Source organism: Acipenser ruthenus, chromosome 12 (assembly GCF_902713425.1).
Source record: "Acipenser ruthenus chromosome 12, fAciRut3.2 maternal haplotype, whole genome shotgun sequence".
Lineage (NCBI taxonomy): Eukaryota > Metazoa > Chordata > Actinopteri > Acipenseriformes > Acipenseridae > Acipenser > Acipenser ruthenus.
The window spans coordinates 32,817,193-32,843,752 of NC_081200.1; the positions used below are offsets into that span (position 1 = coordinate 32,817,193).

Consider the following 26,560-nt stretch of genomic DNA (forward strand, 5'->3'; position numbering starts at 1 on the left):
AGGTGGGCGTGTTTGTTTGCACATCATTACTCTGTGATGGATTGGGTTACAAACAAAGTAAATGTATGAATGGAAAGCTTGTGACCTCCCCTACAACGTGATCAGAGACTTTACCGTCATCAAGGTTGTAAGACCAGAGCAGCAAAACGCAAGCTAGTCGATTGCTTTTGTTTTGAATGCATGGGGGTACTAGACACATTGTGAATGGGATATCTCTGCGGTGAAATGACGGATTCGAAAAATTCCGTCGCTGTTTGACGGTAGGAAAACAACGGTTTTGATATCGAGTCAGCTTTTTTTCTCTTTTGCTTTTGTAATAATATTAAAAATGAGTTATGAAATATAATATTTACGTGCAGTTCCGTGTTCCGCCCGCGGGACTAGAGGGCGTAAGAGGTTTTAAGCATACATAAACCTTAACTGATTCAAAACCAAATTCTTGTTAACCTATTCCTTTTACTACTGTGTTTGATCACACGCTGTATCTTTTTACGTATGTACTACTATGACTTTATGTGTTGTTTTATAGAGTAACCTGGTCTAACTTCGGACCGTGCTGATTAAATGGTAAATGATTCATTCATTAATGAATGAGTTAAATTAATAAACACATGACAAGTGTTTACTGATTTATATCATAGGGAAGGACAGAAAAGTTGGAAAACTGACTATGAACCTACAAACTCTCTGACAAGAAAAAGCAGACTACCTGTGAAGACCCCCTGTGGCATGGAACATATAAGCTGGCTTCTGAGTGATGATGCTGAAAGCCTCCCTACAGCTACTATCCATCAGTGGGATCAGCAGCAGGTGTTCAGCTCAGTGGAACAAAGTGAGCTGCTGCTAAAACATCATAGCCTGACCAACTTCATCACCTGGCCAAAGTCCTACCCCAGCTTGTAATGAATATCTATTTTATGATGCAAAATGTAAATGCAGACTGTTCTACAGGGCATGTGAAAATACTAAAAGAAACAAGTACATTCCTTTGACAAACGTTTTAAATAGAATGTCTTGTTATCTGTTTTTTACAGCAGATAATGCTGCTTCAAGAGCTGGTAATGCTTGTTTAAAGTCAATAAGTTACCATTCAGAGTTGAATTACACAGCCAACCAACTACTGTTAACAGTGATATTTACTGTTACATTATTATAAAACCAAGGCATAGCATTAATGTGTTTTTCTTGTTAAAAATAAAATACTGTTATTTATAAAAGGTAACACTAGCAGTTAGGGGAATTTACTGAAAGGAATGGCACCAGAATAAAAATTGATTATATTTATGAATAAAACTGAGCCTTCATTTGAAATCAGGCTCCAGGAATACCAGTGTTACTTTATATTCTTTGTTATTTGTGAGTATGGAGTTTGCAGACTATGCACAAGCTGAGCACTGCTTACCTGAAGAAGCAGGTGGTACTTAAGAACTCTCTGCATTGGGACAACCAGAAGATCTCGCAAGGTAAACTTCCCATTATTTGCCCTCTTTGAGCATTCCTAGGAGAAAATCAATGTATTACTACTAGCACACAAAATCATAACCATACACTATACTGTGGATACCCTTCATTCTTCCACTGTCTTTAAACACAGCTTTGATCATGTGACTTCACAGGTTGTTGCTTACAACAACCATACGCTTGCATTCCACTTTAAATAATTCTTAATTCTTGTTGAAGAAAATTTGAGAACAATTCTAATTGATAAGCAACATGTTTTGATTCTTTAAAAAAAAAATACATAAAATGAAGCAATAAAATGCAATCTTAAAATGATCAATAAATTCACATGAAACACAACTTTCTATTTTAAAGATGTAAACAGCACCTTCGCTTTTATAACAATGTTCTACTGGACCACGTAAATAATTGTAATGGCTGCTTTTGGCCACATGATGGTGATTGGAGATCATTATGTTTTTTAAAAGTCCCACAAGACTATATTACTGTACCTCGAGCTTTAACCGAACATCTTCTTTCTCTTTGCAGATGTCGTCCAAGCCGGCTATGGCTGTTTCTACGTGACTGCAATACTTCCCATAGATGAGCAATCTAATGGTATAGAGCACAATGAAGATAGGAACATATTCTGCAGCATAAACATTTACACAATATCCTCAGAATGAGGTGTTTATCTTAGAAATAACTATAAAATAATTACTCCTAAAAGTATCCCTGATGATGGATATGACAGATATATATCCTAAGCAACATGACTTCAGCTCACTGTTGATAACCAAATGTTATGCATGCATATTTCCATTGACCACTTTAGCTACTGATCATTATATTGCGTTGTGTTATGGTAAGTGTTATGATAATCAATTGATTATCGGAAATTGCAGAGAACTACAAAGATAAAAAAAAATGATAATAATTATTGCCATCAAATAATGTATTCACAACAGATTTTTAGACATATATGATGCAGCTTTACTTGGACATCAAATGAGAATGTTCTCAATGGATAATTACCTAGCTAAATAAGTGAACTGATTGTTTTGTGATACTATGATTATAGGATTCATCCTATAATTGCTTATAAGGGATTGGTATAGGTATTTCTCTATTTAAACACATTTGAATAGTAATGAAAAACAATATAATAATCAATACCTTTCTTTGTAGTTAATAAATATCTGGTATAGGTTCTGGGAATTCTTGTTTGAGATGGAGTCATGGATCTCTTGCATTAGGCTTTTGTGGACTTTCACAAGTTCCTGAAATAAAATTAGCTGTGATGAAAAAAATGTATTGCAATGTATGCACATACAATTCTTTGACATCAAATAGAATATGTTAAGACATTTTGAAAATTATTTGTATGCTTGTTAAATGAGTGACTTGATATAGTGAACTGATGCAAAAAAAAAAAAAATGATACAAAAAGGATGAGGCAGTCCAAGCAATACAGATGCAAAGTAATGATAAGACAAGCTATTATAAAACCCTACTTACAGCACCTTTGACAGGTAACAAAAGAAACCACACTACTAAATGAAAGAGTGAAGTGACACATCTGCCTAGTTCATTGGTGAGCATTTCATTCTATGGTAATTATGTCGCAAATTATCTATTAGTCTCTCTACCTGTTACAAACCAATTTTCTATAACATGAGACCAAAAGTATTGCTTCTGTTCTGCCTCCTTGTTTTTCTTACAAAAGTTTTTTCTTTTTTTTTTCCTGTAGTGTATAGTCCACCCACTGTGCTCATTTTATCTGACATTGTGCTCAGTGTATGACAAGCCTCTGAGACATTAATCCAACGACAAACCGTCTAAGAGATAGGATTCTTCTTATAAACATGAACCCTGGGATGGTAACACAGCTTATTCTAGGACTATTGAGAGTGACTTTTGTCCTTGGCTAGACATAGTGTCTAACCAAATTTTAAGAAAGGGCTGGACCAACAAAGAGACTACAAAATCTGCATCTAATAATTTATTTCTAATTTATTTCTTAGCAGACGCCCTTATCCAGGGCGACTTACAAGATATCACATTATTTTTACATACAATTACCCATTTATACAGTTGGGTGTTCTACTGGAGCAATCTAGGTAAAGTACCTTGCTCAAGGGTACAACAGCAGTGTCCCCACCGGGAATTGAACCCATGACCCTCCGGTCAAGAGTCCAGAGCCCTAACCACTACTCCACACTGCTGCCTAAGTTTATATTGCTTTTATAAATTGTGCTAAAACATATACTTTCTTAAAATATTAGTATGTTTTTGTGTGTATTATTGTTTTGCTTGCTATTTGGAATCGTACTCCTATTACGGAGTTGACATTACCCTTGTATTGGCATGTTTAAGGAATTATAGTTTGTCGTGAGTAAATTCCTAGTAAATGTTAAGTACATTTCATCTTGATTTATGCCTTGTAAGTGAGTGGCTTAAACAAAACTTCCAGGAAACAGGGATTTATCAGTCACAAAATAGAGAATTCCAGAGCAAACAGCTCAAATGGATGAAGCTATCTGACACACACAAATAAAATACTTACCGGAACGTTAACAAATACTTTTTCAATCTCTGTGGCGGATACAAATTTTCTCAGCGGAGTCATAAAATACTGCAGAAACAAAAATCTGAAATATTAGTTGTGTTTTTTAAACTGGCCTTGAGAGATATATAATGAAAAAGAAAACACCTGTAAAGGCTTAAAGCTGTACGTACTCTCTCTATCGACTCCAGCGTCTCAGTATATTTCTCTTCTGTCTGTTTGATTTCTTGAAGACAGCAGCTGCGAATGTCAGTTTCAGCCTGTTTCTGTATTAAAAAAGAAGACCGTGTTCATTCTGCAGGTACACCAGCTAGGAGGCTGTGTGGTCCAGTGCCTAAAGAAACAGGCTTGTAACCAGGAGGGCCCTGGTTCAAATCCCACCTCAGCCACTGACTCATTGTGTGACCCTGAGCAAGTCGCTTAACCTCTTTGTGCTCTGTCTTTCGGATGAGATGTTGTTGTAAGTGACTCTGCAGCTGATGTATAGTTCACACGCCCTAGTCTTGTATCTTGTAAAGCGCTTTGTGATGGTGGTCCACTATGAAAGGCGCTATATAAAGATTATTATTATTATTACACACTTCAAGCCTGTGAAGTTGTTTTGTCTCCAGAAAAAGCACTGAGACTCAGTAAAACTCATCAGCGCAGAATTTGAATTATTTATTATTAAGTTTAGTGTATATATGTGTGTGTGTGTGTGTGTGTGCGTGCGTGCGTGCGTGCGTGTGTGTATATGCAATACTTTGTTAGAGTTAGTAGCTTCAAATTTTAAAAAATATATTTTTTGTGTCACCTTCCTTTTTTACATTTGCAATCATTCTTGCAAATACCAAGAGATTGTTTTACCTTTTTTTGTATTATTATTATTATTATTATTATTATTATTATTATTATTATTATTATTATTATTTTTTTTTATTAATTTTTTATTTTTTTTTACCTGCCACAGACATACATATGTGGCTTTAGTTTGGCACCATCTAGTGGCCAGACATTGCCATACTGGAATAGTTGGCTGCAGGACAACAAATATACAGTATACATGCTCATGTAAACAGCAAACAACAGCACTCCTAAAGGGCACTCATGGGAACTGCAGGGGACCAATTTATGAAAAGATAATATTCAAAAAAAGAAAGAACGTCATACAGGCGGGGGTGCAGCTTCAGTCTTCATCAGGTCTTCATAAACCTCCCCTCCTTCATCTTCTCCATAAACACAGTCATACAGATCTTCCTCATCTTCTACTTCATTTTCACTAAAGGAGAGAAAAAACAGAGTCTGAATCCATAGGTATACCACTGGGAGGGAGGGGAAGATTGGGGTGCTGTTTCTCAGTATTTCAAAACGCCACACAGTCAGCTAAATCATATGGCCAAATTCACTTCCCCTTTAAATTATTAGTTGTAATTACAATGACAGTTTTGCAGTATATAGTTCTTTCCAATGGCTGCATTGTAATGATACTATTTTATTAAAAGGGGAAATGCATTTGTAGTTTGTTCACAATCTCATACGTAGGCCAAAAACCTATGCTCATTAAAGGGATGTATTCATTACTGACAATTCTGTATAGTTTCATATTGCTTTGCAAATACAGTTCAGTGTTCTTCATCATGCCCTTCCAGTTACTGAAAGAGTTGGGCCCAGACAGCACAAGTTCTATTCCCCAGCCAGGACGAATCCCCTCAACAAGTAATTCTAGAGTAATGTGCTGCCCTAGCACAATGCAAGTCTATCAAACTCCTGTGCAATGCAGTTGCTGGCAGTTCTTCTGTCAATATTAGGAAAAACTGCTACAGCAATCTAAAGCCTTTTCTATTTATCAGCAAGAGGGAAAACAAACAATACTTTTAATTTTGTAATTGCACATGTACTTGACTATATAGTACTGTACGAATGCACCACAATCAGACAGAAATGGGTATGGTGAGCAAAGGGAAATGGCACAATGTAACAGATTGTGCCTGTTTCAGTGGCTACTGTCTTTTCCCTGGTGTATCATAAAGAGCTACAGGGCACATAAGAGGTAGGGAATGCTTGATGTCTTTTTGCCTTTGTCTGTTGGCACTAATGAAAGAACCCTGATGCATGGCCAAGAAGCCTGAACTTCCAGAGACAGGCTGAAAGTAGCTACAGGCCTGCCTTGTCAGCAGTGTCTTCCCTGGGCAACAGATTGTTGTCACCCAGAGATTTGCAATAGTTTAATATGTTCTAAATCTCCCCTGAAGGGCAGCGCCTAATCAAAGACAAAAGAATGGGGGGTGGGGGTGGGTATTGCACTCTACCTTTGGGAAGCTTTTCGTTATGTTTAGCATTTATGTCTGATATTTTATGGGAATTGACTGTATGGTTATTCCTAAACCATTTGATTCCAAATGGGATGGTAATTACAGTGAAAACCTCAATGTAATAATGTTTTTGCAAACAAATAAACGCAAAGCTATGCAGTTATAGCTCTGTGGGCCTGTTTATTCTATCCAGATATCTATCAGAAACAGTGCGTATCAAGAGGCAATAAATGCATCTCCCAAAGTGAACCCACTGGGGTCCCTCCTGAATATGAGAATTTTTAAAGGGTTTATTAGTTTTCTTTATAATCTGGTGATGGTTGAGGGGTATTGCAGTCTCCTTACAGTTACCAAAATATATCCAAAGCATGTTTTTAATCTGGTTTTTAATCTTTTGATTCAGGGATAACATTACAATTTCATACATACTCGATTAACTCATCTAGACCTTTGTAGATATCCTCGTCACCCACACTTTCTTCTGTTGGAAATGGCCTGCAGGGAGAAAAACACAACGGTTTCTGCTTGACCTCGAGAAAACCTTTTAAACCTCTGTGCCCCTGAACACATATAATCTGATGTGCAAAAAATGAATGAGGCCTCGATGTTATCTTATTATTGATGTTTGATTTGTGTGTGAAAAAATGACCGGTATGGGTATGCAACATTATTGAAAATATTAATAATTTAAAGATAAATAAATAATACAGTATGATATGTATTAAGGACATGCTATTCATATTAAGCCATAAAGGTATGAAATAAATAAAACACATGTTACATAAATACCATTTACTATTTTTAGCTTTATGTATATAATAATATGCATTTTCTTAAAATTAATTGACACCTACCTTATTCCTGTATGTTGTGCTATAACTGTGTGAGAAAGTCGTGATAAGGTCTCAATAACCTAAAGAAAAGAGAAAACATCACTGAACAGCTGTGTGAAATGTCATAATGTACACTTCTATTAAATTGGCTGATTACTGCATCTCACTCTCTGGAAAGAAAATAACAACATATCACAAGTATTGGGGATATCCACAGTATTGGGGATGTGTTATAACAGGTTTTCAAAGCAAGGTTGTTAGCAGAAAATTCTATTTGATTTTTAAGGGTTGTAAAATGCAGTCAATATAAATATTGTAAAATGCTACTTTATAGTTCTATTTTATGACTATGGAATATTATTCAGATGATTACACAAGTGTTAATAACATATTAGTTACAAAGGGCTTTCTGTTGAAAAAAGGTTGTACAGTCTGACAGGAAACATCATACAATTGATCTTAGAAAAGCAGATAAATATTACCTGCAATAATACCATCTCTAACACTTTTAAAGATGGCAACATTTAAAAACAAACACAAACACCTTTACTTTATAATAAGAGAAAATAACAAAAGAGACGTGAAGGAATAAGACAACCCCACTGTGTTTCATTTTCTCCATGGAATTCTGATCTTTTTAAATTTAGAAAACACAGGGGAGAAACATTATGGATTCTGTTTCTACAGGGAAAATCATTTTTCTTTCTGTGGGTTCATTTTTCTCTTTTTCCACTAGGTGGCACACACTGCTCTAAAATTAGTAATGCTAACTGCCTCAGGTGAAAAAAAAAACATATACTGTATAGTTAAAACAAGGTGCTCCCTAAAATCACAAACATGAGTATGGCACCATTAGATGTCACTTCTCATATTGACTGGAACACTTGATAAGCTACAACCTAGCCTCAGAACTACACTACCATGTACACTGAACACCCTTACAATGGTGTATACATTTATTATTATTATTATTATTATTATTATTATTATTATTATTATTATTATTATTATTATTAAGCTAGCAGAATACTGATGACAAAAAAAACATGAGCAATTTTGTATATACCTAATTCTAAGTGCTAAGTGCTGTACAAAATCCCTTTAACTACTATCCTGAAATTATTAAATTGCATTTTTAATTATTCAAACATTAACTGCAGCATACATTATCAGTTCATGCATAATCCAAAAAAAAAAAAAAAAAACATGTTTTTGCTATTTTGTATAATACATCTTTTTCACAGGAGACATGTGTTTCACCAGCTTAGCAACACATGGTCCATAAAAAAAAAAAAAAAACTCAAATTAAAATAAAACAAAAGGCTAGGATGGCAGCTGTTTTCCACAGGAAGTAGGTACATGAATTTGGAATTCACAGCTTTCACTAATTTATTTTTACTGTACGTGCTGTTCAAATTTCTCACAAACTGGAAATTAAAGTTGTAGAAAATAGCCATTAGCAATTCCCTTGAAACTAGAAAGTGTTGCGATCAGCATTTGTTAGCATTTGTCGTGTTATTTTTTAACACTTTCCAAGAGCGGCCTTGCCCTCCAGTTAAAGGCAGCGCCAATATGTTTGCATAGTGTCTTATTTTGTCAAGGTAACTCAAAGCCGGTTGCAAAATTCTTGACGTAAGAAAAAATATTGCTGTATAGGTTGCAAAAAAACCATAGGGCTCCTATTAAAATGGACTGTCTGTCCCTGATCTAAATGTAAATCTGGATGAAATAAAAACCTGTTAAGGCCTGCACATGCTGTGATGTATTTGTTTATTTATCGAGTACAAGTAATAAGGCTGCATGTACTTTTAGTGTGCTAGTGATTTGTTTATTTTTTAATATATCACAAATACAACCTGTAATTTAAAGCAAATTAATTAATTACCTTTTGTGGTTTAAGTTTTGATCATTTTTCCAGTTCTATTCAATTGCCATGTAACATAATGTAGCATCTAACATAACAGGACACTATTAAAGGAATGGTGCGGTTTCATGAACTTGTAGCCCTTACCAATCTGGAATAATGTTCAATGACTGTAGAATGTAAAATATAAGTCTACTGTACTTGGAATGCAAAACAGTAGTTTGTTAATGGAAGTTCCAACAAGGTTTGTTTTAACATTTTAGGGTGCAATATAAACTTGACAGAGGAAATCAATTTACATACACCTACATTTTCAATCATTTTACGCCATACACATAGAAGACTTACTGGATGTGTGGGTGTTCCATAAATACCATACAGGATACAAAGGGATGGTGTATTTGTGGAATCAAGTAAAGCAGTAAAAAAAATAATAATTACAATTAATTATGAATGTGTCAGTGTGCAACTTGTTAACAATTAATAAGTGCCCCTTAAAGTAGCGTGTGTCCCTTTATCAAAAAATGATTATTTGCATTGTAATTGTGTGTTTTTTAGAACCAGCATTTAACTTAACTTTGCTGCTCTCTTCAAACATTTAATTAATTATTATTATTTAATCTCTCTTAATTGTTAGTGGATCTGCATTAAATTAATAACATGTATAAACAGTACAGTGTTAATCCTTCAGTGAGCTCCAGACAGTATGAAAACATCCATGATAACACACTAGTGCAGAATTTAGAGTAGTAATGAGGGGTAGAGTAGGTCACTGATTCACAAGATCGATATTGAATGTTTTTGTACAGTATGTCTACCCATCCACTCTGTTAATGCAATACAATACTGCTACAGCAGTGCTATGCTTGCTGTTTGGTATAGATTTGTACTTTGATGAAGGACAGTTCAATACAAAAAAAACCTACTGTGCTACAAACCTCTGCAACATAATTTGTAGACAACATAAATGCTGTAGATTTGCTTTCCCGCTCTTTCATTAATTGAATTAATCAGCTTTATTCCCTTTTTTGGCATTCTATGTTTTTGCATATCTCCTTGCATCCAAGAGGAACTTCAGTGAACTAATTCGACAATCTAAAAAAAAGGGGGAAACTGCAAAGGGAACACTCATTGAAGTTGTCTTTATCTTTCTTGTGGTTCAAATTACAGGTCTTCAAGGGGCCCACATTTCTGAAATACAGCCCACTGCACTAATTATCCAGGGCACAAAGGAAGGCATGTTAAAGTCTGCAACACCCACTGTTTCTTTATAAGGAAACAACTAAATCCCCAAAGATATACCTCTGTTTTCTATTCAGCTCTGTTAAGGTCTACTTTAACCTAAAAACCCTCCCTTCAGGATTTGAATTCTTATTATAAAGTCACTCTATTTTATAATTCTGTAATGTTTAAATAATATGGTGGGGTAATCATAATTATCATAACGTGTTTTATATGCAGGGCTATTTTAAAAACTATAGAAAATTAAATATATATCTCAATACTGCATACTTTTAATGAACATCTCTTAAAAACACCTAAAAAGGACCGTGAAGTTGGGACATCACACACTTTAATGGCTGCAAACATTAAAAATGACTCATATTTGTTTCAGGAAAAAAAAACAAAAACATTTGCTTATGTCCACTTCTCCATTCTCTTTACTCATATAATTGTGCAAAGCAAGAGGGTAGTTCAGTCAGATAACCCGGCCACTCAGTCATGCAAAGATTACGGAAATAAACAGTACTGTGGAAAGCTCCAGCTCCTCCCTTAGCCTACACAGACTCTCAGCTCAACAGCTTATGGGCATGCATTTGCTGGGCCAATAACCACTGCGAAATACAACTCCCCTTCACAGCTGTTTACTATTACACTATTAGTCTATACAAGGAATAGGTATAACACTGTCAACAAGCATGCCAGTCTCCCTGACCTATTTTTACAGTGTGCACATGTACAAATGTAATACTGATGTACAAGCAGAAGGACACATGCCTTCATATCATCATCCTCAGATTCTGATACTCTCAATAGCATCCGAATTGCATAAGCACTTCTCTAGATATACCTAAAGACGTGTGTGACTATGGACCGAGAGACAGACAAACAGGGTGCCTCCATACACCCCAGATTAGTTTAAATAATGTCCTGAGCAAGTTTCATCAGAATTTGACAAGGGGTTCTCTAGATGAATGAAAACATGTACGAGTGACATACAGACAGGTGTTAAAAGTTTTTTGTTTTTTTTTTACTTCCCCTAGAGTAAAAGTGGTTTAGTTCTGCAAAGATTATTTTTCAGCTGCAGTGTGAGGTTTTGCCCGAGCTCAGGTGACATGAATCGCTGGGTTTATCTCTTATCTGTGTCAGGATGCTCTTCCCCAGATAAGTCTGCCTTATGTTTCAGGGCAATACTCCTCACAAGTATGATTGTAGTGATAAACTAGTGCCTATTTATGTTGTCTTAACATACTAACTGGATTCCCAAGCAAACTCACCGAACTGTGAATTAAATACATTCTCTTGAGTGTCGAGGTAAAACGTTTTAGCTGAAACATTTGGAAAGCCTTCACAATATGTTTAATCTAAATTGAAACTCTCAAAATGTATTTACTACAGTATGAGCTATGCCTACAGCACATTTTCTGTTCCAAAATAATGCTTACTATGAATCCTGATTTATGCCTTGTCACTGCAGAATCATTTAGCAATCCTTGTATTGTTTTAAATTGAATTACAGTAGCGTTCTTGTAAAATGTAATACACATTACATGGAATATAGAACCCACCCCACATTCGGTACACTGTATAATAAACAATGCATTCAATTGACACCAGCGGAGTTCTGTTGATTAATAATAAATGTCACAATACAAAAAAAACATATACAAATCAGCAGTGTATTACAGTACAGGACCTTCAAATGATCCACTTTCTGGTACAAACTGCATTCAACTTTGGAGTACCATTTTAAACACATAAAACAAAAACTGAATCCCATTGTCGACCTTCACATTCTAGCATCAAGATGCAATTGTGAAATTCCACAGAAGTCTAAAATGTGCCTGTGATAAAGAGAAAAAGAATCAATGCTGTAAATCTCCCTCCCGATCAGAAAGGGTGCCGTGTAAGGTTGGTAGTACGCTTCCCCATAACGGGTCGACTCGACGGTGGGCGGAAACAGAAAGTCGTAGCTGTCAGTACATGAAACGACTCACATGCGATCAGCTGCGGGCCAAGCGGCGATTGGTTACACCGCGGCGCCGAGCTGATTGCAGGGAGGAGTTGGGTAGTACAAAGGGGACGCAGCTACGCAAGTACGGCCCCTTACGCTGAGTGTTCAAACACTAAGCAGCCGGAGGCTGAGCTTTGTTTTGTTTTTGTGTTCACAGTTGCCAAGGAGGACCAAGGAGGCCGGAACTGCAGCCACTGAGCCAGCGATCACCCGAGTCACCGTTTCACTGCACAGCACAGCACAGGGAATCACTGAACACTCACAGCCACTTGACCCACCAGCACAGTTTCATGCACGGAGGAAGGGTGGCCGTCGGAGGGTCTTGTTTCTGTTTATTTTTTGTTTGGGACTGAAACCCACCGTGTTTTTGCTTCCCCTATACCATTGCTGGTATAAGGGCGACCTGCTTTATTTTTGGAAATTCTTTTTGTACAAAATTAATAAACACTGCAATGGAGTGTTTTTGGGAGATAAAACTTTGTCTGGACCTTGTATTATTGCACCATTTGGCATGTCCTGTTCACAGTGCCTCATTAAAGAATGCTTTGGCTGGAGTGAAACGCTGAATTATTTTACACTGTTCCACTTCCACTTTTCAGCTCTGCCCATTTTACTCAGTAATGGCACTACCAGAGCACATGGACGTGATGTGATTTACAGATAGCTCTTGAATCTTTCATTCAATGGGTCCAGTTGACGCCAAATTCATTATTTTCTTCTTTCCAGTGAAGAGCACTCCTGTATCAACCCAATAACTCCAGCCTGCCAAGTCAAACACCAGACAGACCATAAGGGCATGAACCAGGTAGAACACTCCTAATAAATCAGATGAAACCAGGCTTAAACTACTGGTGGAAACTTCAATAACCATTCCACAAAGAAATGGACTGATAATGTCAACATACCTTAACCACTGCATTGTGAAATGACCAGAAGCACTGTATTTACAAAGTAAATATATCATAAGAATAAAAAGGTGAACAATAACACCATAATCACTTGCCTAATCTAATATCACCGGTTGAGACAGTAATATAATTTCAGCAGAGTCTAAAGCTCAGGGTTTGACACTTTTGCCTAATAGGAAATGCTGTGCTTATGCTTTTAATGTTAAGGATATTACTATGGCTAGGGTATCAATTTCCTCTTTTCTTAGAGATACTGACTCTGTCTACAGTGGTTGTCAGGAAGCGAGACCTATATTCTCAGAACGAAATATATTATTAGCCTCATTGTAGTTCATAAATGTCTATTTTTCATTCTGATTGTAGCTTTAACTGAAAGAGGCAGATTTCAATCAAGTGAAAAGAAGAAGCCTGTCATGTAGGTTTACAGTGACTTAGGCCCTGTCCACACTACATAACCGATCTCGAGAACCGTACTCGAAACCGCTCTAATTAATCCAGCTCAAAGCGTCCACACTGAAGTACCGTTTCATGTTTAGTCAGGCTTAATGCGTCCACACACCATTAGAATAGTTCAGTTACAATTCCCAGCAGCGCAACGAACCGTGTAAATTAATACGATAGTATCCCTCCATGCACTGTATTGTATTTTAAAATAATGTGTTATGCCCCATATTAACATAGGTCGATATTGCTAAAATCCATATTGCAGACACACACACAATGTGCATTTATGGACTACACTAGAACCGCCGCGGTTATATACTCTCATACCTACAATCGCCGACGGCAGTCATTATCACGGTATATTTTAAACATCATCAATATTAAAATGAAAGACAAACTATTACTTGTACTGTGATTCTTGAAATGTATTTTTGTTTACGACTGTATGTCGCCCTGGATAAGGGCGTCTGCTAAGAAATAAATGATAATAATAATAATAAAAATAAATATAACAAGTATTGTGGAAAAAGTAAATCCGAACACACACAGACACACACACGTAGGGTTTGAAGTTTTCAGGGTTTATTTTTAATCAAGTGAAGTCCCTTTAAACAAATTGAGCTGATTCTGTTTTATAATTAAACTCAGAAAAAGCTGTTAATTACAAAACAATCTTTGTTTTTACCTTCATATCTTGCCTGAGCCTAATTCTGGTCCTCTTAATTTTATTTCAAACAGCGCTGACAAATTACGTAATTTGTTCATCCCCGATCCTACTTTTAACTCGTATTTCATTTTTGCAGTCGCTTAATTTAACGTTGTGTTTGTGTTATTTTCCCCACTAGTTTAATTAACAGAGATGTCCTGACAGATTTTTTGAAGCATAAAAATGAATACCTAGTGCGGAGTGTACACTGATAGCAAGTCCTTCAGGCGCCTGCTCTGAGTATTTCGCCAAACATACCACAACGCATTTTGGGATATTGGAGGATAAACAAAAAAATGTAGTATGGTATTACAGCGTCCACACTTCTGATAAACCGCACTACCTGATGCGATCTAATTAGAATCGGACTCGAGACTACCTCCTGAGGTGGTCTCGAGTCCGCTTCTCGAGTACGGTATTAAATGCTGCGTAGTGTGGACGCTAACCGTATTTAGCACTTTTAAGCCGGCTTAAATGCAACTAATACGGTTTAAAGGCATAGTGTGGACAGGGCCTTAGTACAGGAAAACTAATGGGTTTTTGAGCACCATTTAATGTAAAGACCTTTGTTTACATTAAAACTGCATTTAACCCATCTATAATACCACTTTGAGGTCAACTCACTGAAAATGTGCAATAGAGAAGCAATTTCCATTCCAAGCAGATTTCCATCTACAAATGTTGATAATACATATTAGTTTCTTAGCAGTCTGCATGTAGCCTTGTCACACGATGGCTCGTGTGGGGACGGCAGGCCAGGAAGTAAGTTGACAGACAACAGAGCTGGAATATGAATGAATGCGCCGGTGCGCCGGTTTATTTTAAAATAAATAAAAACAAAACACTTTACAGAAACAAAATGGCACAGTGGCCAAAACAGACAAACAAAACAAACAGACATGGAACAAACAAGTATTGTGCTGGTGTCAAGCCAGCATGAGTAGCAATTCTGATTTAAGCTTTTTAGTTTCTCTTTCACTCACGTCTCGTTCTGCCTCTAACACACTAACCCTGTTCAGCCAAAGCTGCTTGTCTTTATATTGTGGCCGAGAGGCCAACTGGCTATCAATCACCTAATTTACCCCTAAACCACATTTGGCACTGGTTTTATCATATGCGTGGTCAACAGCCAGTTTATGAATGTATTTGTATTTGTATTTGCTTGCGATTGTAAGTCGCCCTGGATAAGGGCGTCTGCTAAGAAATAAATAATAATAATAATAATAATAATGAATAAGCACTCGCTGTTAATCATGCATCCTCATGATTTTATCTGGATGATGCATTCTAACCCCACCCAGGCTGTAAAACAATAACATGGTGTGTTTTAAATACACAAAACAGTACATTTAAATAAAAATACAACAAATACAAAACAACACAAAACATAATATGCACAGGGGTGGGGAGTACCCCATCACAAGCCGCCTCTACGTAATTTATCTTTAATTGAACTGTTCTTCAATTTGTTTTATTGTGAAATTTATTTCTAAAAAATATTTTTGATTACAGTGTTTTGTTCTGGGACACAAGCTATCCTGAATTTGACTTCCATCTCTGTTCCTGACTTGTTATGACATTAAAATGAAGCAAACCAGTTCCAAGCACCTCAGCACCATCTACTGTAGCTGCAGAAATAGGTTAATTAACTAGGAAATGCAAGAGGATGGAAGAGGTTGTTATTGCTAACATCCACATATATTGACAAATGTTGCTTAAATGCATCTTTCTGCATTGTTGGAACTCGTCCCATTGTGTTTGTTTTCCCTTATTTATGTTCTTATTTAAACATTTTAAGAAATATTCTTTTCTCATTGATGGAAACTGTTCTACGATATGCTTTAAGCATCATTTTCTTATCATTTGATAATTGTAGATTTTATTTCTGAAAACAATTTAAAATGATTAACCAGTAAGTATTATTGGTGAGTGTGCACATCATTTTTGTTCTAGTAAAACAGGACAGGCTTGGAATTACAGTACAGTAAGATTTAACTTTGCTGCTGTTTGTGCTTTAGTATATAATCAATATGTAACCCAAGGGCACACTGAGAGCTCTTAAATGCTGAGCTCTTAAACTCTGGTCTCGTTTTACATTCAGGGTTCTCATTTGAAATCTTGGGAGCTTCATCTATTTTGCATCTTTCAGTCAGACTTATTTCAAGGGCAAAGCTAATAAGGATTCTGCAGAAAAGTGGATACCATGCTAAATAATATAATATATGTTTACTGCACAGTTAGGCGTTTCCATTTATTGAAACCAAACCGAAAGCTGATGTACCATGAATCGTCTGCACACATTGAAATGTCAGCCTATAAAAATCCATACTTGACTTCCGGTCGGACTCAGCTTACGATGGCGGCGTAGTTTTTAAACTCACACACCCACAGCCCATATTGTTAAAAGATACACTTCTACACCAAACTGATGGCATTTTCATTGTTTTTTTTTTCTTCTAATGGAAACCACAGAGAACAGACTGGAGTCTGATATGGACTCCAATACCCCCTCTCCTTCTGGAAAAAAAGTCAGAAAACTGCTTAACCTGGGTCCCGCAGCTGACCTGAGCATTGGGCCTCACATTAAGGATTCGCCGTTCCTGTCTGATTCTCAGTTGGAGCTGCTGTAGGCTTTTTTCACCAACAGTAAAAGCTTCACTGTCCGAACTTTCTGTCGATACTAAAGCTATGCGCTCAGATATGAATCTAATCCGATCCAGACTGCAGTATGTGAGCGGGAAGTGGCAGCTCAGTCTTCTTTTTTTACAGGCCTATGGCAAACAAACAAGTACTCTGCAGGCTGCACTGAGGCAAGATAGAGATAGCATTAAAGATGTTACTAAGGACGTGACACTGCTTCGGTCCCTGTTAGCTGAATTTGAAGACCGCAATCGTCAATCTAATCTCTACCTGGTCGCTTCCTGAAGGGGCTGAAGATGAGGATGCAATCGCCTTCCTCCAGATCAACCTGCCCAAATGGTTTCCTCCCCTGCCCTGCAAGGATCCAATTGAGATTGAAAGAACCCACCATATTTACAATGGATCCAGTGCCCAAGGAAACAAGCCACGCACGCTGATTTTCAAACTACTTTGGTACAATGACAGGCAATCTATCCTAAAAGTATTTAAGCAACCGGGCACTCAAATCATGCAAGGTCAGAATAGGCTGCTACAGTTTCCCGACTACTCTAACCACACAGCGGAGCGTAGGCACTGACCAAATGACAAGAATTTTGCATAGGTAATTTAGTACATTACAACCAGACAGGATTTATGAAAGGCCGGCTCGCGGCAGACAACATGCATCGGCTTCTGCATATCCTGGATTCGGCCCCCCACCAACCAGTTTCTTATACGGTGCTCCCTTTAGACGCTGAGAAGACATTTGACTGTTTGGAATGGAATTACAAATGGGTCGCTCTGGAACGTTTTGTTTTTGGCCGCTCATTTATTAATATGATATACACTTTATACAATAGTCCTACTGCTTGCGTGGAGACCAGTTCTTTTATGTCTTCTGAGTTTGAGCTTGAAAAAGGCACATGTCAAGGGTGCCCCCTATCCCCTCTATTGTTTACCCTCTTATTAGAACCTTTGGCACAGGCTGTTAGGCAAACCCCCCACATCACCTGCATTGATATACAGGGATCTAAGCATCACATATCCCTCTATGCTGATGACATACTGTTATTTCTCTCTGATATTTCCAAACCACTTCCTCAGGCTCTGAAATTATTTGATGACTTTGGCACACTTTCTGGGTACAAAATAAACTGGTCAAAAAACTGCCCGTCTCCCTTCTCATACCCCTCTTCAGCTGCAGTCTACGGGCTTCAGTTATCTGGGTATTAAAATACATCCTAATTTCCAACAGAATTTGACAGCTGTTTTGACTAAAATTGAAACTGATTTGGCTAGATGGTCTTCCTTACAGCTTATGCTGCATGGTAAAATGTCTATTATAAAAATGAATGTCCTTCCTTACATCCATTTTTTGTTCTTCATTCCACCCATATCACTCCCACACAAATACTTGGAAGAAATAAACTCTATGTGTGCTGGCTTTATTTGAAATGGCAAGCATCCGGGAATTCGTTTAGCGACTTTACAGCACCCCAAAACACTTGGTGATTTAGCCATGTCGAACTTTAAGTTTTACTACTGGGCTTGGGTACAGCTGAGGGTTTTTAAAACCTGGCTGTACCCAAGTGCCTCAGTTTCATGGCATTCAATTGAAGAGGCCATGATTAAGTCGATTAGACTTCAGGATCTCCCATTCTCTGGCCTCAAAAATAGGGCTCTTTCTCTGCAAATGGGCCCCATTATTGCACACTCTTTAGATATATGGAAGAAAGTGCAAAGATTCCTTGGAATGTCTCTCAACTTTCATAAGCTCTCTCACATTTGGAACAACCTTCTTTTGACAGGCTCACAGCTATTTAATTACCCACCCTGGTCCACTAGTAATATTCATATTTTAAATGATATTGTTGATGATAAAGTATTGCTCACGTTCCAAGATCTTAAGGAAACTTACTCACTCCCTGGGTTCTCTTTTTTTTGTATCTTAAACTTGGCTCAGCCCTTCATGCCTATGGGCCCATTCACCCTGTAGTTCAATTGTTTAGTTCAACAGCCACTATATAGCCATTTCATATCTCATAACAGTTGATAGATGAAATGGTAGCCGTATTAGTCCAGAGATGATAGACAAAGACAAAGAAAAGGAGATGTGATACCTATTACCTAACTAAACAATTAACTAGACAATAATTAATCGCAAGCTTTCAAGACCTCAAAGGTCTCCTCTTCTCTTTTTCCAACTTTCACAAAAATAAGAGACCTTTGAGGTCTTGAAAGCTTGTGATTAATTATTGTTTTGTTAGTCCAATAAAAGGTATCACATCTCCTTCTCTTTGTCTATATCTCATAATACTAATTTCCTCCCAGTGACTATTATCTGGGATAGATAACTTAGCAAGCTGGGAGTCAGCCTGGACTGGAATAGGGTGTGGGATAATATTTTTACAAAAATCTAGCACACCAATTGATTCACTTAAAAATTTGCACGCAGATTTTATGCAACGCCATACAGCCGGTTCCAGGTGAAAATCACTACTGACCCTTTCTGTCATGGGTGTACTCAGGGGACAGTAGTTACTTACCTACACATGTTTTGGGAGTGTCCTGTCATTGTAAGCTTTTTGGTACATGTAGTTACTGTGTTATCTAAATCAATTGGTGTAGAGGTGACTCCCCACATGGACCATGCTGAGTATAGAATGCATGTGCAAATAAGAAAACAAAAGTAATCACTTCAACCTGTTAGATTACAAAGGATAATGGATAGTTTTTTTGGCATTTTCTTTGTAAACATACTGCTAATGTTTCTCAGCTTCTTCTTCTTCTTCTTCTTCTTCTTCTTCTTCTTCTTCTTCTTCTTCTTCTTCTAAACAACATCATTTATTTAACTAAACAATCCTGTTATGGACTTAATCTCCAGCCTTGGATTTACGTCTTGAAATATTGAAATTGACAGTGCTGAGTGAAAGCATCTGGCTCACTTAAATAGGCTGGATATTTTCCAGATCCCTGGTGCATTGCATTGCCTAATGATTCCTCTGTGCCTGCAACAGATAATAATATATTCCAGAACAATCCTTAAGAAAAGAAAAACAAAGAAAAAGAACCCAGAGATAAAAGAAAAATACATTCTTAGCATATCTTTAGAAAGGGTACAGGGTCAAATCCCCTTCAGTTAAGCACTGTCATGGTAGACTCCACCACTTTTAGACTCATATACTGCACCTTGTAATAATGTGCTTAACTTAATTTTCTTTAATGGCATACAGTACCAAACTCATCTTTTCTCTATATTCACTAAGTGGGCCATACTTGCAATCTATAAATACATTACAGGTTCCACAATGACTTCAACCTCAGTTAATGTATAACACTGCAATTCATACACTGGTACAGTAGTAATATATCAGTTACTCAAGCAGATGCTGTATAGTTTGTGCTGCAGCTTAAACACAACATTCTGGACTCAAATGACCCTGGTTATTACCTCTGCAGTGCTGTAAGAAATATGTCAAGTGTGCTGCATGGTGATCTAGATCCAGTACACTCATTAACTGTTGATTAAACGGTAACACTCTGCTGTATGTGGCATTGTGAACAGGCTGTCTGGTGGTGACGTCAGGCCAGGAAGTAATGACAACATTACTGTGAATAAATGCACTGTTGTGCCAGTTTATTGTAAATAATAAATTAACAAAATAAAAGGTTTAACAAAACAGAACAAACACTGAACAAACCAAACAAGTATCGTGCTGGTGTTGAACCAGTATGAGTAGCAATTGTTTTCTTTTTTTTAATTCTCTCCTCTCTCTTTCTCTCCTGTACCTCCTCACTGTACACCCAACCCCGAGTGAGTGATTTGTGCATCTACATATACAGCTGTGCTGGGATTCAATTACTAATTAATCATTCACTTGAATCCCAGCATGTGAACTAATTGTGCACTTCCCATGCCCCCATACAAATACCCACTTTAATCTGCATGTGAAGTGATTGTGCAAACCCTGTGCCTAAATACAAATATACATTTTACATCACCTGTGCTACATAACCCAAACTCTGTGTACCACTACAATAATACATATAACAGACAACATAAAACACAAAACACAAAATACGCACAGGGGCAGGCATCCTACCACGGGCAATAATGAGAATGTAATCACATTACATGTTATCTATCTGTTTACTTTCACTTTCACTGTATTTGAAAGTAGTTACACTTTAAATACAAACCTATATAACTTAGGTAATTGCAGTGTAGTTGATACTAAATTATCACTGATTACAATACAGGAGAAGGCATTTTAGTGTGTATGTTTAATGTGTGCAAGCAATTGCCTGCATTGCTCCTTTCTTCACCAACAAATACTGTAGGGCTATATGTACTAGACATTTATGTTTACAGCTAAGCTTATATTTATCATATACTGTATTATTTCAAGCTAAGACACATTGTTTTACTATTAGAAATGGAAAACAAATTTGTATAAAACAGTTCATCAGATTTTACACAAATGCAATCCTATTGAGGCTAAAGTAGAGAAAAACAAATTGTGTTGTAGAGTGTGACAGACAGACACTATATAATGAGTAAAGGTTCAAAATGTGATTGAGGGCCCACAAAATACAATTCTGACTGTATTTCTACATCCCTATTTCATGTCTGTAAAATAACCGCACACATACTATAAATAAGACAAACATGCAAAGTAATTTAAGCAGCTGAAATAATCTCTTTTCGTCTGAACGAAATTCCTAGATCTGATAACTAAACTTGTACCAAAGCATGCTACGTACAGTAGATTAAACAGTCTGACCTTTACAGAGCCTGACATGTTTATTAGAAAACAGCATACAGAAGTAATCACAGTGAATCCTTCTTTTGTCTTTTTTTAGAAGTCTATTCCATGGATTATTTAACAAGGTCCAAAGAGTCAATATAGCACATTTATAAGCCTCTTTGGCAAAGTGTACACAATAGCCATTTAGAGTCTGCAAAGCAAAATATACCATCAGCACTGCAGATTTGACAGTTAATTATTTATGTTTAGGAGCTGGTACTGGCTTTGTATTCTAAATACAGTAGTAGTAATCTACTTTTCAATAATATGTATTAAAACCATATTAGTATTACATACTGCTTACCTTTCCACTGCTCTTACCTCTTCACTATTCTCAAAAAGAAAATGACTAATGTGAAGTGAAAGGGTAAACAGTGGCATATCTGACACCACTTTGTTTTGTTCAAATGCATTTAAACAAAAGCTTTGAAACTAAAAAGTATTTCTGTTTGAGAATACATGTAATGGAGTTCACTTTTAAAGCTCTGAATTGGGTCCTATATTAAAATCAACATCAAGAACAGTTGGCAAGGTGCTTGTGGTTTTATATTCAGTATTCACCACGCAAAATATACTTTTCTCTGACACTAAAAACCAAAGCATTGCTGCACAATGAAATAAAAAAATAAAAAACATACCGCATACAACATACTTTCTTCACACTATGACCACTGCTTTACGCATAAGATAGCAATTGTTGTTGGACTGAACCTATTTAGTTAACACTTTACAACAGTTGACAGGTGGACATTTAAATATTGTAAACTACAGCATCATTTGCTATTAAATTCCAGTGAAACAATCTTGAATTCATAATAAACGGATATGAGCAGCCAAATCCCCAGCTTTATTATTCAGAAAAACTCACACGCACTGCAAACCACTGTATTCAGATCCATGGAATTTATCATGAATTAGTAAGTATTTCATTTGACTTTGATGGCAAATAATCTTAGTTCCTTTGAAACTTATTTTGAATACCAAACCACCGTAGATATTAATCATGTACACCAGATAAGGACATTAAATATAACTCCAAGAGACCGTTAATTTTAGAAAGATTACAGACAGTTTGGTTTTCTCTCACACGTGTTTCACCACAAGGCTTCATTACAGCTAGCCACAGACAACGACACAACCTTATGAAATGAACTAACATACAACATTTTCTTAACAATGCAATTCAAACACTTGTATTTAAATACTTTCAAAGTCAAAACATACACATCTTAGTTTGGCATATTTTAGACATATATTTAACATAGATATAACATTTAGAAACCTGAAATCATGCTTCGGCTAGTTACAATATTGTTTTACTTTTTGTTTCAGTTAGAGATACCTTAAACTGTAATAACGTCAGTTAAAAGTAGCTAGACCTATGACCAGTGCCATACAACAATTTAATTAAATATCTGAAACTCAAACCTTAATTTGAAATAATGTACAGATGCGTTTGTTTTTAGATATAAAATGTGCAAATCCTGTTACTAGTAAGGGCTCTGAAATTTTTTATAGAACAATAATAAAGCATTTAAAAAACATCAATCCCTCTTTCCTACTTTCACTTGAAGAAGATACCTTTGAGGTCTTGAAAGCTTGTGATTAATTATTGTTTAGTTAGTCCAATAAAAGGTATCACATCTTCTCTTTGTCTAAAATCAGCAAATAAACTGATTGTAATTAGGGGCAGAGGCCATATTTTTAAATCAGATGTGTAGATTTCAGTTATATTAATAAAGCCTGCTTGTCATTTATAAACAGACGTTCATATCACAAGCCATCTCATGTACTTGACTGCTTTGTATGCAGAAGGGACAAAAAGTGGACATTCAGCATGTATCCCTAAAGAGATACGCCAAAATACTCACAAAGCCAAATGATCTCATTTATAATAAATCACCGTCCAGACTGTCACATGTATATTGAACCCCAGAGCCAGAAGGAGGGTATCATATGCATAATAATAATTCTCTGATCACATTCTATGAAGTGGTTTTAATCTTTGATATCCCTCAATTGATTATTTGATCAATGAACATCTATGACATGATTTCAAAATCAGAAAATGTTCCTCTGATTTCACATTGAGATTTGAAGCTAGTAAAATACACTACCTTTTTTTTAATACAGCACAAGAAAATGAGTTATTATGTATTTATTAATGCTTATATAAATGCATGAGCGCTGTACCTATTAAACTTGAACTAGTTCTGCAAATTCAAATCACTTGTTTGAATTATTGCTGCTGTTGTGTCAGTATTATTTAAGGTTCAGTATTTGACATGGACAGCATTACATTTCTCTCTCAAGTGGTTATTAATGTCCTTATTGTGCTGCCTGAAAATAATGTTGTTTTATGTGAAGTCCTAAGTGAATGTTTTAAAAGGATACACTTAATAATCAGTGAGATTATTATTTTCCATCTTTACAAACTATTCCAGCAAAGAATGCTTCTGAAAAGACTCCTCTGGGTTGATGTTCTGAAGTGAGATAGGGAAGCAAATTAGTATTACACTGAAGCCCATAGGTGATGAACTGTGCAATGAAGGCTGTGAAACATTTAAATGCTTCCCCAACTCATTTGCTAGCAAGGTGTTATATGTATCTATATGAATGTAACAAAATGTACATTTGCTTACACTACATGTATACTCAGTTAGATCTATGAAGAGTTAAACAGGATACTACCACTGGCTTAAGATCCCCAAAGGTTTACTACAATGAGCATTCAACAGAAATGTGTTGCCAGAGCCAACTCTTGTCAGTCCTCAGTTACAATACTATTTCGTATTTTGGTTACAAAGAAGGGTGACCAGGTTGGTCCTGTGTTTAAGGTGTGTGGGAGTGAAAGTTTATAAAAAACAATTGAAGGACTATCACAGATGTTATTCATATGCTTATCAGAGAAGGTTCTTCATCTTAGAGAAAGTATGCAGACAACTTTAACTTTATTCAGATGATAAGCTTTCTTTAACAACTCAGTGAAGTGAAGTGAAGTGAAGTGAAAATATGCATCAGTGTAAACTAAAATAGACACCAGTCTATTCAAAGGACCATGTCTATCGTTCAGGTTTGGAAACAACAACTTGGCTGAACACTTGAAGGGTCCAGTATTGATGTATGTACTCACTTTACAAATGGATGAAGTCTCTTAGTCAAATTACATTATAAGCCTTTATCAGCTATTGACCTTACTGTACACTTACGGCACATCAAAGCGTGGTCACGTGATTAGCATTAACAAGGGAAACACATGGCAGGCTCTGCCATCTATTCCATTTGATATCATTTGAATTGGTTTATTTTTTCCTTAGTCTAACTTTTGAGCCGCACGTTAGGAATATTACCAAGTTGTCTTTTTTCATCTTCGAAACATTACTCGACTTCGCCCTGTCTTGACAATGTCTGCTGCAGAAAAACTTGCTCTTGTCTCCTCCAGACTTGATTATTGCAATGCCCTACTTGCTGGGGTGTCAAAGAATACTGTCCAAAAACTCCAGCATGTCCAAAATGCAGCAGCTAGGTTGTTAACCAGGTCCCGCTCCAGTGAACATATGACCCCTGTATTAAAATTTCTACATTGGTTGTCAAATTCTGTATTGATTATAACATTTTATTGTTGACTTTTAAGGCCAATAGGGGAATTTCTCCACCTTATATCTCTGACCTTAACCCTTAACCAAGCTGTGAACAGTGGGGGATAGGGCTTTCTCGTCCTGTGCACCAAGGCTGTGGAACTCACTCCCGCTCAAGATTCGAGCTTCTGAGTCCCTGTCTGTTTTTAAATCTCGCCTTAAAACACATTTATTTAAATTGGCATTCTCTTAGATTCTTAGTTTTTATTTTCTTAATTTTTAATGTTGTTATTAGTTTGTATCCAATTCTGTATAGGTCATGAGTTTTGTTTTATTGCTATTTTACTTGTCTTCCCTTGCTTTGGTAGGAGCTTTGTGATAATCCTTTATGAAATGCACTATATAAAATAAAGATTATTATTATTATTATTATTATTATTATTATTATTATTCTTCTTCTTCTTATTATTATTATTATTATTATTATTATTATTATTATTATTATTATTATTATTATTATTATTATTATTATTATTAAGTATTCTCTACAACAAACTGTTTTCCTTGCCATGTTCAGTCTCTTCTACTTGATATATCATTACAGAAGAAACAAGACACAAATGGGTGCTCATTGCATAAAGCTCAACAAGGGCCCAGGAGTGGTTTAGAAATAAATGTTAAATTGATCAAATGTAATACAGTATATTTAATATATACAGATACCATCCATGCTAACCACAAGGTCAGGGAGATGAATCTAGAGATAGTTTGTTTCATTGCACTTTAATGACCTCTAATAGTCATAGGTTTTGATTTGAATGATCATTAAAAACCTGTGAAAAAAAAACCAACAACATTGAAGTACAAATATTTTGGCTAATGCCTACTTCAGTATTATGAGTACTGAATGAGTTACACTGATTAGCCAGACCATTAGTCTACTTCTCTACGTTTTTAACTTTGACTTGAATTTAGAAATCTTTTTTTAAACGTCCCATGCCTTCTCCAGTGGTGACTTATTACTCCATCCACTTATGTGTGACAGTCACTGTCACATGCACACAATTCAAACCAATGTAAATACAAAAAACACACATGTTGAATTTAAAAAAGGGAAGTGTGTTTCCCCACAGAGTTGACACATTTATAAATATAAATATTTTGCTCACATTTACCGGTTTCCATTGAGACAGATCTGCTGAGATGACATACTTCCTGAACCCAACTTTTGGGGTCAAGACGAGCACACGTGCTCTATTAGAAACCTC

At 36.3% G+C, this 26,560-nt stretch overlaps 1 protein-coding gene across 3 annotated transcripts in view; it reads right to left on the minus strand.

Annotated features, from left to right (window-relative positions):
• LOC117417288 (guanine nucleotide exchange factor VAV3-like) overlaps window positions 1–26,560 on the minus strand; it is a 73,460-nt gene that overhangs the window by 25,786 nt on the left and 21,114 nt on the right. For 2 of the 3 annotated variants that reach the window (XM_034924897.2, XM_034924899.2), the window contains exons 3-10: window positions 7,152–7,210; window positions 6,727–6,792; window positions 5,156–5,264; window positions 4,180–4,272; window positions 4,007–4,075; window positions 2,617–2,720; window positions 1,953–2,052; window positions 1,403–1,498 (exon numbers count right to left, since the gene is read on the minus strand). In XM_034924897.2, coding sequence (XP_034780788.2) covers window positions 1,403–1,498; window positions 1,953–2,052; window positions 2,617–2,720; window positions 4,007–4,075; window positions 4,180–4,272; window positions 5,156–5,264; window positions 6,727–6,792; window positions 7,152–7,210 — 696 coding nt within the window. The remainder of the gene's footprint in view (window positions 1–1,402; window positions 1,499–1,952; window positions 2,053–2,616; window positions 2,721–4,006; window positions 4,076–4,179; window positions 4,273–5,155; window positions 5,265–6,726; window positions 6,793–7,151; window positions 7,211–26,560) is intronic. The other variant, XM_034924898.2, reaches the window with a different exon arrangement.